Genomic DNA, 13,480 nt, shown 5'->3' with positions numbered 1-13,480 from the left:
GCCGGCGCGGGAACTCGATACGCGCCGGTCGGATTCTTCGAGTTCTTGCGCAACGTCCGTTAATTAAACGGGAAGTCGTAGACGGGTCAATTACCGACGGAACTTCCAGCGAGGGGATTTCAATTTCGCGGCGCGGAGGGTTCCGCCGCGCCGTAACCGGAACCTGCGAATTCTTAATCAGCTTCTTTATTACGCCGATCGTAAATCAATCCGGCCGGCGGTACGCGCGGAACCGACCGTCGCGACGCGACGCGACGCGTCCTCGCGCTCGCGCGGTTAATGAAATTCCGTTCCGCCGACAAACGACCGATTATTTTCACCCTTTTCCGGGGGACGGGGGGAGGAGGGCGGCGTAACAGTATCCTTTCGTTTGTGCGTGGGCGCGCACGCCACGCGAGTTAAGGGGGACCAACCCCTTTTCGACCCGATACAGACGGAACAAAACTGGTACCTCTTTCTCAGAAGCTGTTCATACTAGCCTCAGCAGGCCTTTGCTTGTCATTTGATCTCCATATACCCGCGACTCTGCATTTCAACGAGCTCTGCTTCCGTTCGACTCTCCGGAGACCGGTGTCTTTCTTTCTCCCCCTTTATCAGCGACGCGGCTATTGATCAAAACGACCTAATTAGCTTGTCTACTATCGTATCCCTCGAAACCAATCGTCCCCTACGTTCCCGGTGTTCTCGAATTGTAACGCTGTAATGCGTGCTTCATTTGTGGAATTTCTTCGAGTTTTTTAGTTTCCCGTGTTTCGTGATCGATTATCGATTTGTTTCTTTGGAATATTGAATGGATTGTAGAATGGTTGTTTGGTGGATGTAGCGTTGACGTGTTAGACGTGGCTTAACCCTCTATGGGCCTTATAACAAAATCTATGCGAAATTAATAAATATCCACGTATGAATATGAATTAACAATGTATTCAATAGTTTCGATAATTCCATCAGACGAATGTATTTTGTAACTTTCTAGTTATAATGACAAACTTTCACTGAGCGTAGAAAAGGTGAAGTTAACTGATTACTTAATGATACGAAACGTTCAGATTTGGAAGAAGTCGCAGGCAAATGATTTGATTACTCGGACAGCAAGAGATTAGCATGTAGCTTCTGTGTTTGCTATTACTTGAGCAATTTATATATAATTTAGCTTCATCCGTTGAAGATTTTGCACATTTCAAAGAATCTTCGTCCACGAAGGGTTAATTTTGTTCACCACTTTGAGTGCAAAATGAAATAAATCAGCAAGATGTCATACTGATATGTAACTATAAGTTACATGGGCTTATAGAGGGTTAATGGAGTTCGGCAAAATGGCGGACTTCGATGTATATTCCAACGCCTTGGTAAATCGAATTGAAGGAAATCGGGATGGATCGAACGAATTCCGTTACTGGAGAATTCTATGGAAGTTTGTCGTGTATCGAACGAATCTCTACGTTTAGAAATTTCATTAGTTACGAGGAGGGTAGCATCTGTCCTCCGATTTTTCCGAGGGGCGAGAAAGGAGCCGGGTAACGGATGGTTACGAGACGCCGTCGAGTTCCTCGGATGAGAACGCTGCAGCGCTTCGCATTGTCCGCTTTCGGTGGGAATACTGAGACGAATCATGGAAATATAGCGTTCCATTTGGGAGGCTGAGCTTGACCACGGAACTTTGAAGAAAAACGAGCCACTATAAACGCGTGGATCGTGGCCCGCTCTAAACCGTATCAGCCACGCTGGAAGAAGTTTAGATCGGTCCATTAGCAACGGGAATAATGAGGGTAGTCCACCCTCTATGACGGAGTGCTTGAAATTTTATACGGTGTTTCTTTTCCCCGGGGAACGGAGAGGAGAAGGAACAAGAAAAATATCAATCACTTTTTCCCTTCGGTTCTGGACGATCTCACCTACGAGAAAACGGATTCGAAATATTAACCTTTTGCACTCCAGATGGTTTCGTAATTTATCAGCAACTGCAACTAATTTTTATGGTAGCTCCGGTGAAAATGAAAAATGCTATGACGTTTCTTCGATCTTTTATTTTCCTTAGTACAAACTTTGGATGTGTCGAGAATGTAGTAATTTTAGGGTGGTTTCTTTAAGATTCATTGAAATCTTTATAGTATAACTGGTGCAATATTGGAGCCTACAGAGTTTAAAGGGTTAATAATAAAACCGTACGCCTGATTCCCTCTTTCCCTCGAATTATCTACTCCCTCGTAACAGACAACCTCCGTAAAATCAAAACCGACGGGATATCTATAGAAACTCAGTCTCCAACCCCTAAACTAAACCTAACCTCAAAATCTAAAGAACACTCATCGACATTCGTCGATAAAATGAATCAACTAAGACTAGAACTACCGTGCCCGTCAAACTGACTGGTTTCAATTTGTTCCGCAGTTATTAATACCTTAAAAGCATCGAATATTTGAAATGATTTTGGAAATAAATAGTTTTACTTGAGTACTATGAGTATCCAAAGGAAAATAATCTATTGTTACAATTTCTATAGAGATTGCATGTGAAATGCTCGGTAGTTCTAGTGTTAAAAAATTCCACATAGTATAACAAACAACTATAATAAACCCTCGCTCGCAATCATTCTATTTTCCATTTCCGTACACGCGTTTCAAACACAAAAAGAGAAAGTCTGAGCGTTTCAGTATCTCTCTAGGTTGCTTCCATTCCAAACGAACAAACGCGACAAGAGAGAGAGAGAGAGAGCGAGAGAGAGAAAAAACAACGGTTCTAAAGATGCTGTACGTTTTCCCGTGTCGTGCCGTGCGCTACCCTCTTAAGCGTACCGGGGGAGAAGCACTGCCCTGGCACGGGCATCCCCAATTTGTCGTCTCGATCTCTCCACGGTCGGTCGACGTAAACCTTAACCCTGGACGAAGACAAAGCTCGTCCTGTAAACGGATGCATTTCATGCGTACGGCTGACCCCTTGTAGACATTGCTAGCTTACAAGGGGATTACGGGGGCTAAGCTTGTTAAGTTGCAACAACCTCCCGCCCACCACCTGCCCCCTTCACCCACTGTCCCCCCGCCCTCTCCCGCCGCCCACCGGACATATCGGCCACGTAACTCGCGCGTTAGCGATGCACACGAACGTAAATACGACAGTTTCTACCCGGACGGAGGAGAAGCACGAAGAAGGGTGGACGCGGAGGAAAATCGAGGGGAGCCGCGTAAAGATATTCATCTTCCGAAGGTACAGCCTAATCCTTCGATTCTTTCTGTACGCTTCCTGCTAGAATTTACCAGATGTGTCGACAGAATTTACTACTTAGTATCATAAATTCGATCCGTCGTATTCTTTGTAGTTTGTGGTCATCGTTACTAAATGGTTATTCGAAAATAGAATTGAAAAGGTACCGCGTTGAAGGGAACAAGTTCAGACTCTAGATTATATTAACCCTTTGCACTAGAGAGGCGATGATTTAATACAGAAAAATTGTAAACTTTCGTATTCACCGTTAGCCTTTGTACACTGCATTGATACGCGGAATATTTGAAAGAAGCTTTGTTACCTAATTTACGTATGGTTTCTGGTTAAATTCATTTTAAATCTTGTCTATGCCTGATTAGAAAGTATAGAGTATTTCAAGTGAAAAACTGTCGAGTGCAAAGGGTTAACACTAGATTTACTTCTGTATTTCACTCTGTTGCCCCTAGAAGACACGTTCGCCTATATAAATCGCGGTTGTAGCTTGAAAATCAGAAAATCGCGCTGCGTGTTCGATTGATTAAAAATCGACTAATGATCGAAGGAATCATCCATCAAATTCACAGGTTCCGTAAATCTAATATCAAATAGATTCAAATGAAACTTAAATCCAAAAACAGTGAAATCGCGAAGAGGTCCCGAAATTCCAAATTTCCGAAACATCCAGGAGGTCTCTTCCAGTGGACATCTTTCCTCGAGGATTCCTGAAACGTTGGAACGCAGAGGTCCGTTCGTCACTGCGTATTCAATTGATTAAAAATCGACTAATGTTCAAAAGACTGATCCATCAAATTCACAAGTTCCGTAACATCGAATAGATTCAAATGAAACTTAAATCCAGAAACAGTGAAATCGCAGAGGTCCCGAAATTCCAAGCTTCCGTTCGGAAAGATCCAAGAGGTCTCTTCCAGTGGGCATCTTTCCCCGACGATTCCTGAAACGTTGGAACGCAGAGGTGCGTTCGTCACGATCAGTCTTATTGTCAGGCGCGATCGGTCACAGGCGAAAGGTGGACGCGCCGCGTGTGTAGACTTATCGACGAGCGTTACGGGACTTCCCATTCGTTAAACCTTTGCCCGGGTCGGCCGGTACGAGAGAGTCGGCAAACATCATTATCTCTAGAATCTGTCAACGGACCCGGCCGAGACATTTGTCCGAGGGGATCACCCTCGTTAAGGAGTCACACGGTGGTTGTCGCCGCCGGAAACTGGATACACGGCCGGGGAACCGCAAAAATGGCGGGTCCCGCTCGCGCGGCGCGTCGCCGGGATCGACGCGCCGTTACGCGCCACTTTCCCGACGCTTTTCCACGTGACTTCCGCGAGCACGTGTCCCGAACACCTACCTCTCGTTTTCCCTTTTCCCGTTTTCCTTCCCCCCTCTGCCTTCTCCTCGCCCTCCCGCAGAAGACATCTATACGTGTCGCTCTGTTGTCTTTTCTCACGCTCCCCGCTTGCTCCTCGTTGCCTCCTCTTCTTTTCCTCTATTCTTTTTCCCTCGTAGCTCGGTTTTCCTTTCGTCCTCTTGAATTACCTCTACGTCCTACGCGCCTCTGTGTTTTCTTTAGTCTAACGTCCTCGTTTATATCGAATTATTCGAATCGTCGATTATCCGGTGTATATACGCGTGAAATTAGTGGATCAATTTCAATTCCTTTTATTCCAGTTTGTTTGCCGGCCGCACATTTACATCGCCGTTAGGTTGGCGCGGCGAGTATGACGCGGGAAGGCGGCAAAAGACAGTTTCGAACTAACAGAAGTAACACATCAGTATATTGGCATCTCGTTGATTTATTTCATTTTGCACCGAAAGTGGTGAATAAAATTAAGTAGTCAGTTCACTTAAACTTTTATATTCCCAGGCGTGAAAGTTTGTCATTGTATCTTGAAAATTACAAAATATATTCGTTTGATGAAATTATTGAAACTATTAACTACATTGTCAATTCGTATTCATATGTGGATTATTAATTTTGCATAGATTTTGTAATAATGAACAAAAATTCGGCCCATAGAGGGTTAGAAGACTTTAACAAAAGACGATCTGCTAAATTCTAAAGGGAGAACAGTGGAAGCGATTGTTTCCCTAAAAATAGCATCGATATGTTCCTATCCAAGCATCGGAATGATAATCACGCGACAGGGGCCTATAACAGCCGTCGAAAAGGCGTCACGTATACGTGGACAGCGGCCGGTAAAGTGTTAACCGTTTGTTTTTCCGCAGCAGTAGAAATCAGCCGTAAATTGGGCGGCCTGCGGTCTTTCTTTATCCGTTGGGAGCGTGAGAACCGTGCGCCCGACCCCGGTGTACGTTTTCCCCTGCGGTCGGCGCGCGGTGTCACGATCGGTTCACATTTTTCTGCGCAGGACATACACTTCGGCGAGAAGTTTTCGCGGGAGTGGTCCGACAGCGGCGAGGAGCCGGTGAAAGACGGTGTCCTGCACGGGCCGAAAGGGCTGGCTGGCCAGCTGATGAGGAAGCACGATAGCGAAGCTGGCAGGCGCGCCGTCCGCTCGAGAATGCAACGCGTGTGCAAGTGTCACGGTGAGCCATTAATGCGTCCCGCAGATAACGAGAAATCTTCCTAACGCTATCTGCCCCCTTATTTTTCACTCCGCTCCGGTTTAACGACTCGACTCGTCTTCGCTTATCCCCTGTCACCCTCGCGTGACGCGCGGGCACCCTGGACCCACGGGACGCTATAGAACCTCTATACGTCACCACCGCCGGGCTCACCCACGGAAACATGAAGGATACGAGCATCGAGCAGATAAAACGCGCTCCTTGGTTCTCCGACCGGTGACCAGGACGGAACCGTTCAATCCTTTCAGGCCATTTCTACGACGGTTTTCGGCGCGGTTCGAGTTCGGCCCTTGTTCCGACCCTTTGCACTCGAGAGGTGACTCTTGCTCGATGATTCTTGAAAGTTAACGAGTCTCGTGAATATTAACATGTTGAATGTTCAAGCGGAATACACTTCGATTAGATTATTTGTAAACGTTTCTATCATAATGTTATCTAATATGACGTTCAGTTTTAAGATGCGATAACTATCGCGCAATTCAATCGAATGATTTAATACTATATTTTCTCTGATTCGATGTGAGAAAATTTACGAGTCTCGTGAATATTAGCATGTTGAATGTTCAAGCGGAATACACTTCGATTAGATTATTTGTAAACGTTTCTATCATAATGTTATCTAATACGGTGAAGCTTGAAGATGCGATAACTATCGCGCAATTCAATCGAATGATTTAATATATTTTTTCTGTTGTATTTTGTTCTGTGCAATGTGCCAGAAATATTGAATAATATATAAATAATAATAATAATATATAAATATTGAAATATTGAGCTTGGTTTTTTAGTTCACGTGTTTTCTTATTAGTTCAACAAATGTCATAGGAAAATTGAATATTTCTAGTGAAAAACTTTTCGAGTGCAGAGGGTTGACTCTTCGAAGCACGATTTCAACCCTTCGCACTCCACAAGTTTTTCACCGGAAATATTCAATATTTTCCAATGAGATACAGATAATAGTTTCTTAGATTGAATTAAGGAATCTCAGATGCATTGAGGGAGAGAACTATTTTCTTTCAATATTTCGTACATCGATGCGTTGTACAAAGTTTAATATTAAATATCAAAGTTTTACTGTGTCAAATCAAGTGACGACTGAGAGTCACCTGTCGAGTGCAAAGGGTTAACACTTATCGAACGCCAGCTTCATACAGACGATTCTCTTTTCTTCGGTAAATTTATTTTAAGAAACACGATTTCGTTTCTTGCCCGACGCGATACCGGTTTCACGTCTCGAAACAGAAGCTTTCCGTCGAGCCGGCGACGTAATGGGCGAACGGAGGAAACAGAAAAAGAGAGGAGAAAAGATGATCGTCGCAGGTGAACGAGTTAATCTTGCTCGGGTTTAGAGGTTTCTGTTCTAGTCCGATGGGCTCACGCGTGTTGACCGGACCGGAATTTTCTACTGCCGTAGGTATGTCGGGTTCGTGCAGCGTGCGCGTCTGCTGGAGAAGACTGCCGGCGTTCAGGGTGGCCGGCGCTGCTCTGGCAGCGTTGCACGAAGGCGCAGCACTGGTACGACTGGCGCAACGCGGCGGAAGAAGACCAGCGCGGCTCAGGCCCGCCCGTCCGGATCTGAAACGGCCGAACAAGACCGACCTTGTTTATCTCGAGGACAGTCCGGACTACTGCGAGAAAAATATCACGTGAGACATCCGTCGTTTACTACCACTAGAACCACCATTTAACCCCTTGACCTATCATTTCTTTCTGAACTATGATCGATACGGCGACTTTGTCGTTGATAATTTAGTGGAAAAAGAGAAAAATTCGAAGCAGATGTTATTCCTATGTTTCCTTTTAACACTTCGACTGCCAAGTAAACGCTCATTGAAGTACCTATGCAGTCGGAACAGTTTTCTTAATAAAGCAGAAACTAAAGAGTCAAGATTCTTCGTAATGAATCACTATTTTTCTTATATCCCATAGATCCAATGAAACTTAGTTCGTTCGATAAAGCAAACTATTTTGCTATTATCATTGTATCGTCTTTAAATAAAATTTCCACTTGAATCATTCGTCTGCGACTCGGTCTTCCAAACGTGAACATTTCATCTCGAAACGTCGACGTTCGTCCGCGAAGGGTTAACACGTTAAGCCACGAAGATCTCAAGCGTTTTCCCATAGAGTTTGTCTTTTGCAAAGAAAAGTAGGAATACTTATGAATTGTTGCAACGTTTGCGTTACTATTATCAGTTGCCTTATTAAACATTTTTATCTCACATCGGTTGTCTCGTACGTTACGATTGTTTTTAATCATTCAGAAGCGTCAGTCAGTGGCTGACACGGCGCTTAACGTGTTAATACTGTCGTCGTTGCCAATTCCACTTCACCCCCGTAACTGTTCCGAAACGGCCGGTTTGCAGGCTCGGTATCCCAGGTACGAGAGGAAGGATATGCAACCGGACGTCCCCCGGGCTGGACGGATGCCGGCTCCTCTGCTGCGGCCGGGGGTACCAGACCAGAGTCCGCGATGTGACCGAGAAGTGCGGCTGCCGGTTCGTCTGGTGCTGCAACGTGAAGTGCGAGCTCTGCCGGCACACGCGCGAGGAGCACGTCTGCAATTAGGGCGGCGCAATTGCATTCCGATCGGCCTACCGAAAGGTGCTTCGCGACCCTCCGCGTCCAAGCGGGATCATCTTTACGCCGCGGCGACGATCGAACGCGGCCCGTGAACCCAGCGCGAGGTCGCCGTCAACCATTCACCGCGAAGAACCGCGCTTCTACCAACCGCTGTTCTCTTTTTTTTTTACGTACACATATATATATATATATATATATATATATATATATATATATATATGTATGTATATACGTACGTGTGCATAGACACACATACGTATATATAAATATATTTTTCCCTTAAGTTAAAACTGTAAGCACGGCCCGACCGGCCGATCCCCGGCCGTCTCACGGGGGGTCGGCCGCGGGGCCGTAAAACCGCCGCGAGAGGCTACAAAGTGTGACACGTTACGTTAGAACATTCTGTACCTGACAGTCAGAGTGTCGTAAGTCCACTCTTCGGCAACGGTGACTTCGCGCGTAGTTTTCAGACGGTTAGAGGAACATATCTGGCAGCACCGGTCGCGCCGCGCGACGGGCCCGCTCGCCGTCGTCGTCGTTGTCTTCCTTGTTTCCGTCGGCGCCCGCCGATCTCCCGGCTCCGTGACAGAGCCGAACGACGATCCTACTCGCCGGAATCTGTGGGACTTCAAATTTCAATGTTGCATTTGAATTTTAGATTCGACGACCGCCTCCTGCAGGCTCCTCGAAGGTTCGCCTTCGTTTGGACGCCACGAATTCGGAAGACTCGGGACTTGAAAATGAATTTCCCCGGCGATCGAAGTTCCGTTGGATACGCGAGTTACGATACGTTGATTTCGACGAGTTTCGTCACCGCGCGACTCGACGCGTTGGAAACGGGACGAAGAACGACGTTCTCGTCTAAGATAATCTAAGATCCCGAGGAAACAACGAAGACACGGATTGCGAACCGGGAGTCCGCGCGTACGCGTCCGAAGCGGAATTCGCCCCCTCCGGAAAAACTGTGTGTCGACCCGTGTTTCAGTATTAAATGTCGTAATAGCAAGGGTTACGGATTGTGTCTGTGAAGTTGCAGGTTACGTGGCTTATTATGCTAGTCTGGCTCTCAGGTGCACCAACCATTAATTTCACGCGAGCTGTTAGCATGTCGAGGATCGGCGACCGAGAAACAGAAGAGAAGAGGAGGAAGAAGAAGTAGAGAAGAAAGGAGAAGAATAAAGAGAAGAGTACGAAGAAGAAGGAGGATCGGCGCGGATTACAGCGTCGGCGCCGAGCGAAGCCGCGCGTTATCCAAAATGGCGGCCGGTGTCGCGTTACCGGCGGCGGTTTCTGGGGGATTAAATATTTTCGAGGGGTAAATAACAAATTCCCGCAAGCAAGATCGCGCGCTCCCGTTTCCAGCGGTTAAGACGAATTTGTTACGCGGCTCGTATCGCGCACGCCCCGCTCTTTTTTCTTCCTCTCCTCTCTTCGTCTTCCTCTCTCGTCCCGTCTCTCTCTCTCTCTCTCTCTCTCTCTCTCTCTCTCTCTCTCTCTCTCTCTCTCTCTCTCTCTCTCTCTCTCTCTCTCTCTCTCTCTCCCCGGCGTGTCGCGTCCCCCCTCGGCGAAACTCAATATGTTAATAATTTGCGGTTTTTCTGCTGAAGCGGGAGAAATATATAGGGCGCGTATGCGTGTCTGTGTGTGTCTGTACGTGTGGATGTGTGTGTGTGCGCGCGGACGAGAGATCGAGTGTCCGGATAAAGCGAGCGACTGCGGAGACCGGAAAGCATGGGATATGTAGAGTAATACAGGCGTGAATATTAGGCCACTCGACGACCATTCTTCTTCCCTTTTCGTTTCGTTTCCATCCGTTTTGTTTCTGTCACGCGCTCGCGACATTTGCGTATGACTGCGAGAGAGAGTCTTATTTATATCGGGGTAAAAAGGCTCGGACGATTGTGCAGGCGACTCATTGTCCGCCCGGCGCTCTCCGGCGCGTAGAAAACCACCTTGTCTTCACCTGAATGTGGAGCGCCTGCAGTGGCTCGCGAAAGTGCTCGCGCATTTACGCTCGAAATAGCCCCGATGAGCGCCGTCCGGGCCGTGGCTCGAGGATTTTTGTTCTTTCGTATTTCTTCTCCGTCCTTTCTTCTTCTCCTCCTTCTCGTTCGTGTGCGCTCTACTTGAAAACGGCGCGGAGAGCTGAACCGCGGACCGTCGCGCGGATTCGAACCTCCGCGCCCGGTAATTCCGTGACGCGAGGATTCAAACAGGGATCACGTTTGAAATAGAATTCTTATTTCGTTGCGGACCCGCTCGGATGCGTGTCCTTTCCCGACTGTCTTCTCGTTCCATGGTATTCGCGCCGACGTGGAATATTCATTTGTATCTTGATTCCTCGCGTCGGTCGGATGTAGTTTCTCGATCTAGCAACTGTACTATCTTCTGAGAATGGAACTCTCGTGTCAACCGTTACTTCAAACTTCACGATCGGCTTCCTAGAACTCTAACACTTTGACTGGCGAACACTCGTGAAAACTCGTGTGCAGAGTCAAGATTCTTCGTAATGATTGCTCTTTCTTATATCCCGTACATGCAACAAAATTCGGCTCGATGCGTCAAGACAATTCAAATTTACGTAAGAATAGTGACCCAGATTTAGGTAACATGGCAGTCAAAGTGTTAACATTCAACCCTATCGTCGCGTTGCTAGCAACGCAGAGAGTCGCTAGAAACGGAATCAAAGAAGTAACAAGATCCCCTCGCCCCGACTTTCTCTGGAGCCGTTCGGCCTCTTATCAAGTGGAACGCGCGAAAATGAATAGAGCTCGGACAGATGCTCCCCGCCTCCCCCAGAACCGTTGACCAACGATTCCGTCGCGACGGGTGGCGGCAGTCGCGCGACGCCGTACCCGGCGAATAAGTTCATCAAAATTTCGCCCCGAGGCGTTAGAATACTTTTCGCGATCCATTGTACACACACACACACACACACACACACACGTCCGCGCGGTGCTCGCGCTCGCGCTCGCTTCTATCGGCCGGTGTCCCGGCGAACAATGCGAGTTACGAGGAGCGAGACGGACTACGGAGAGCGAGAGTCAGTCCGCAGTCGAGGCGAGGTGAAAAGGAGATGAAAAAGTGAGCGGAATAAGAGAGAGAGAGAACGAGAAAGGGAGAGAGAGAGAGAGAGAGAGAGAGAGAGAGAGAGAGAGAGAGAGAGAGAGAGAGAGAGAGAGAGAGAGTGAGAGGGAAAAAATAATACGCAAGCGGAGAGCAGAAAGAGTGGAAAGAAAGAGGAGGTGGGAGGAAGGAAAGGAGGCCGCGAGCGATACGACGCGTGTATCCGCTGTCGGCAGTTCGCCTCGAGTCGCTCGGATCGGGAACAATTCTGCCAATGACTGTACATATACTGTCTTCTTACTGTTTTCTTCCTTTCTTTACTATTAATATTATTATTAATATTATTATTACTATTTTTTATTATTATTATTATTATTATTATTATTATTATTCGTTTTTGTAGATTTCACGTGCACACGACTGTCGCGCTGTATATACGTAGATAAGGGGATCTCACGGACGTCATCGGCGTCGACGTTTCGCCGGCACTGTTTCTCATCGAGGATTCACTGAAAGCAAATTTGATCGATGCGTTAACCGTCGGACTGTCCTTTGAAAGCTGTGAAATCTTCGAGCAGTTTTTGATTTATTGGTTTCTGGTAGTCAATTGGAGTTTGTTAGTTGATTATGATAGGTTTGATGAGATCGATGCATCTTGTAAAGGGGTTGATGAATTTTTATGGTTCCGGATGTCGCCGCCTGTCCGATTAGCAAAGTGTTCGAAGGGTTAACGTTCAATGGATTGCAGGTGTTCCGTTAACGTCGCGTGAAACGTTTCCGTTTCGAGGAATCATTTTAGCTCGTGAATCGGTTGCGACGATTTTGGTTGTCAGAGGGCCGCCGATCGCGTACGGATCTCCCGGTTTCGTTCGGCATTCGCGTAGATTCCGGAAAGAGCGAACAAACGTGTCCGCTCGATAACCGTTTCTTAAAAGCACCTCGGCGAAGTTCGACTTCGAGCAAGTTTCCGGCTGGCGAACGCCGCCGCGGCAGGAACGTTCGCCGATTCTTTCTTTTTCGTCGTCCCGTTAACCGCCGCCATTCGCAGCAATTACGGACGACGCGGTCCCCGTTCTCCATCGATCCTGACAGGATTACTGTCCCATTAATACCGTTCCAGTGAATACTTGTCGCCGAGTAGTGCGCCGGTGAAATCCGTGCCGGTGATTTCAATGGAATCCATAGATAAGCATATACACGGATCGATCGATGTTTCTTTGCGTTTATCGAATGCTGCGTCGAGAGGGAAAGAGAGAGAGAAAAAGAGAGTGAGTGAGTGAGTGAGTGAAAGAGCGATCGATTGAGCGAGAGACAGAGAGAAAGAGAGAAGACGGAACCCGGAGCTTTAAGAGAGTGATCGCTCCTGCGTTTTCCAGGTCTCGATCTTTTCCATCGCCACATCCGATTGATCTTTTTTCGCCGAGTTTCCATTCGCGGCGGCCGACGGACGTCTCTGCAGGGACTTTCACCGAGACGCGGCGTATCGATCTCTGTTCGTCTCGAAATTCTCCGCGAAACCGTGCGATTAACGCGACGCGTGGGCGGATATATCTCCGAGGACGAGAGCCTCGCGGCGCTGGAAGATTATCCTCGAGCGTACGATTACATCGGGAACCGTTCGACGATTCCTTTCGTCTCGGAGGATCGTCGGGACGGTTCTCGTTTATCCCTAACGTTTAAGAACTCGCGGAGGATCGACCCTCTACGAATCATAACCCTTAACCCTTTGCACCCGACGGTTTTTCACTTGAAATATTCAACACTTTCTAATTAGACGAGATTTTTTAAAATCAAGAAATCACGCGTAAATTAGGGAACCCTTTCTTTCAATATTTCATCTATCGATGCTAATTTTCCTGTATCGAATCATCTGACCGAGAGTCACTCGAGTGCAAGGGGTTAACACGTAGCGAGTACCGGATGGTACTGTACCCGGTACTCACGAGTCGAGTCGCGAGATACAGAACCGCTGAATATGTGTATTAGATTCGAGGATACGGAAGAATAGAATTAATCGAGGGTGTAAATACGG

General features: G+C 47.2%; 1 protein-coding gene across 1 annotated transcript in view; it reads left to right on the top strand.

Moving 5' to 3' along the window:
• LOC116425037 (protein Wnt-4) overlaps positions 1-8,521 on the top strand; it is a 104,596-nt gene extending 96,075 nt beyond the window's left edge. Inside the window, exons 5-7 of the mRNA XM_031972219.2 lie at positions 5,583-5,760; positions 7,214-7,445; positions 8,166-8,521. Coding sequence (XP_031828079.1) covers positions 5,583-5,760; positions 7,214-7,445; positions 8,166-8,367 — 612 coding nt within the window. The 3' untranslated portion in view covers positions 8,368-8,521. The remainder of the gene's footprint in view (positions 1-5,582; positions 5,761-7,213; positions 7,446-8,165) is intronic.
• Positions 8,522-13,480: the final 4,959 nt, after the last annotated feature.

This window comes from Nomia melanderi, chromosome 7 (genome assembly GCF_051020985.1).
Source record: "Nomia melanderi isolate GNS246 chromosome 7, iyNomMela1, whole genome shotgun sequence".
NCBI classification, from domain to species: domain Eukaryota; kingdom Metazoa; phylum Arthropoda; class Insecta; order Hymenoptera; family Halictidae; genus Nomia; species Nomia melanderi.
The sequence above is the reverse complement of the archived record's forward strand: the minus strand, read 5'-3'. Positions and strand labels throughout refer to the sequence as shown.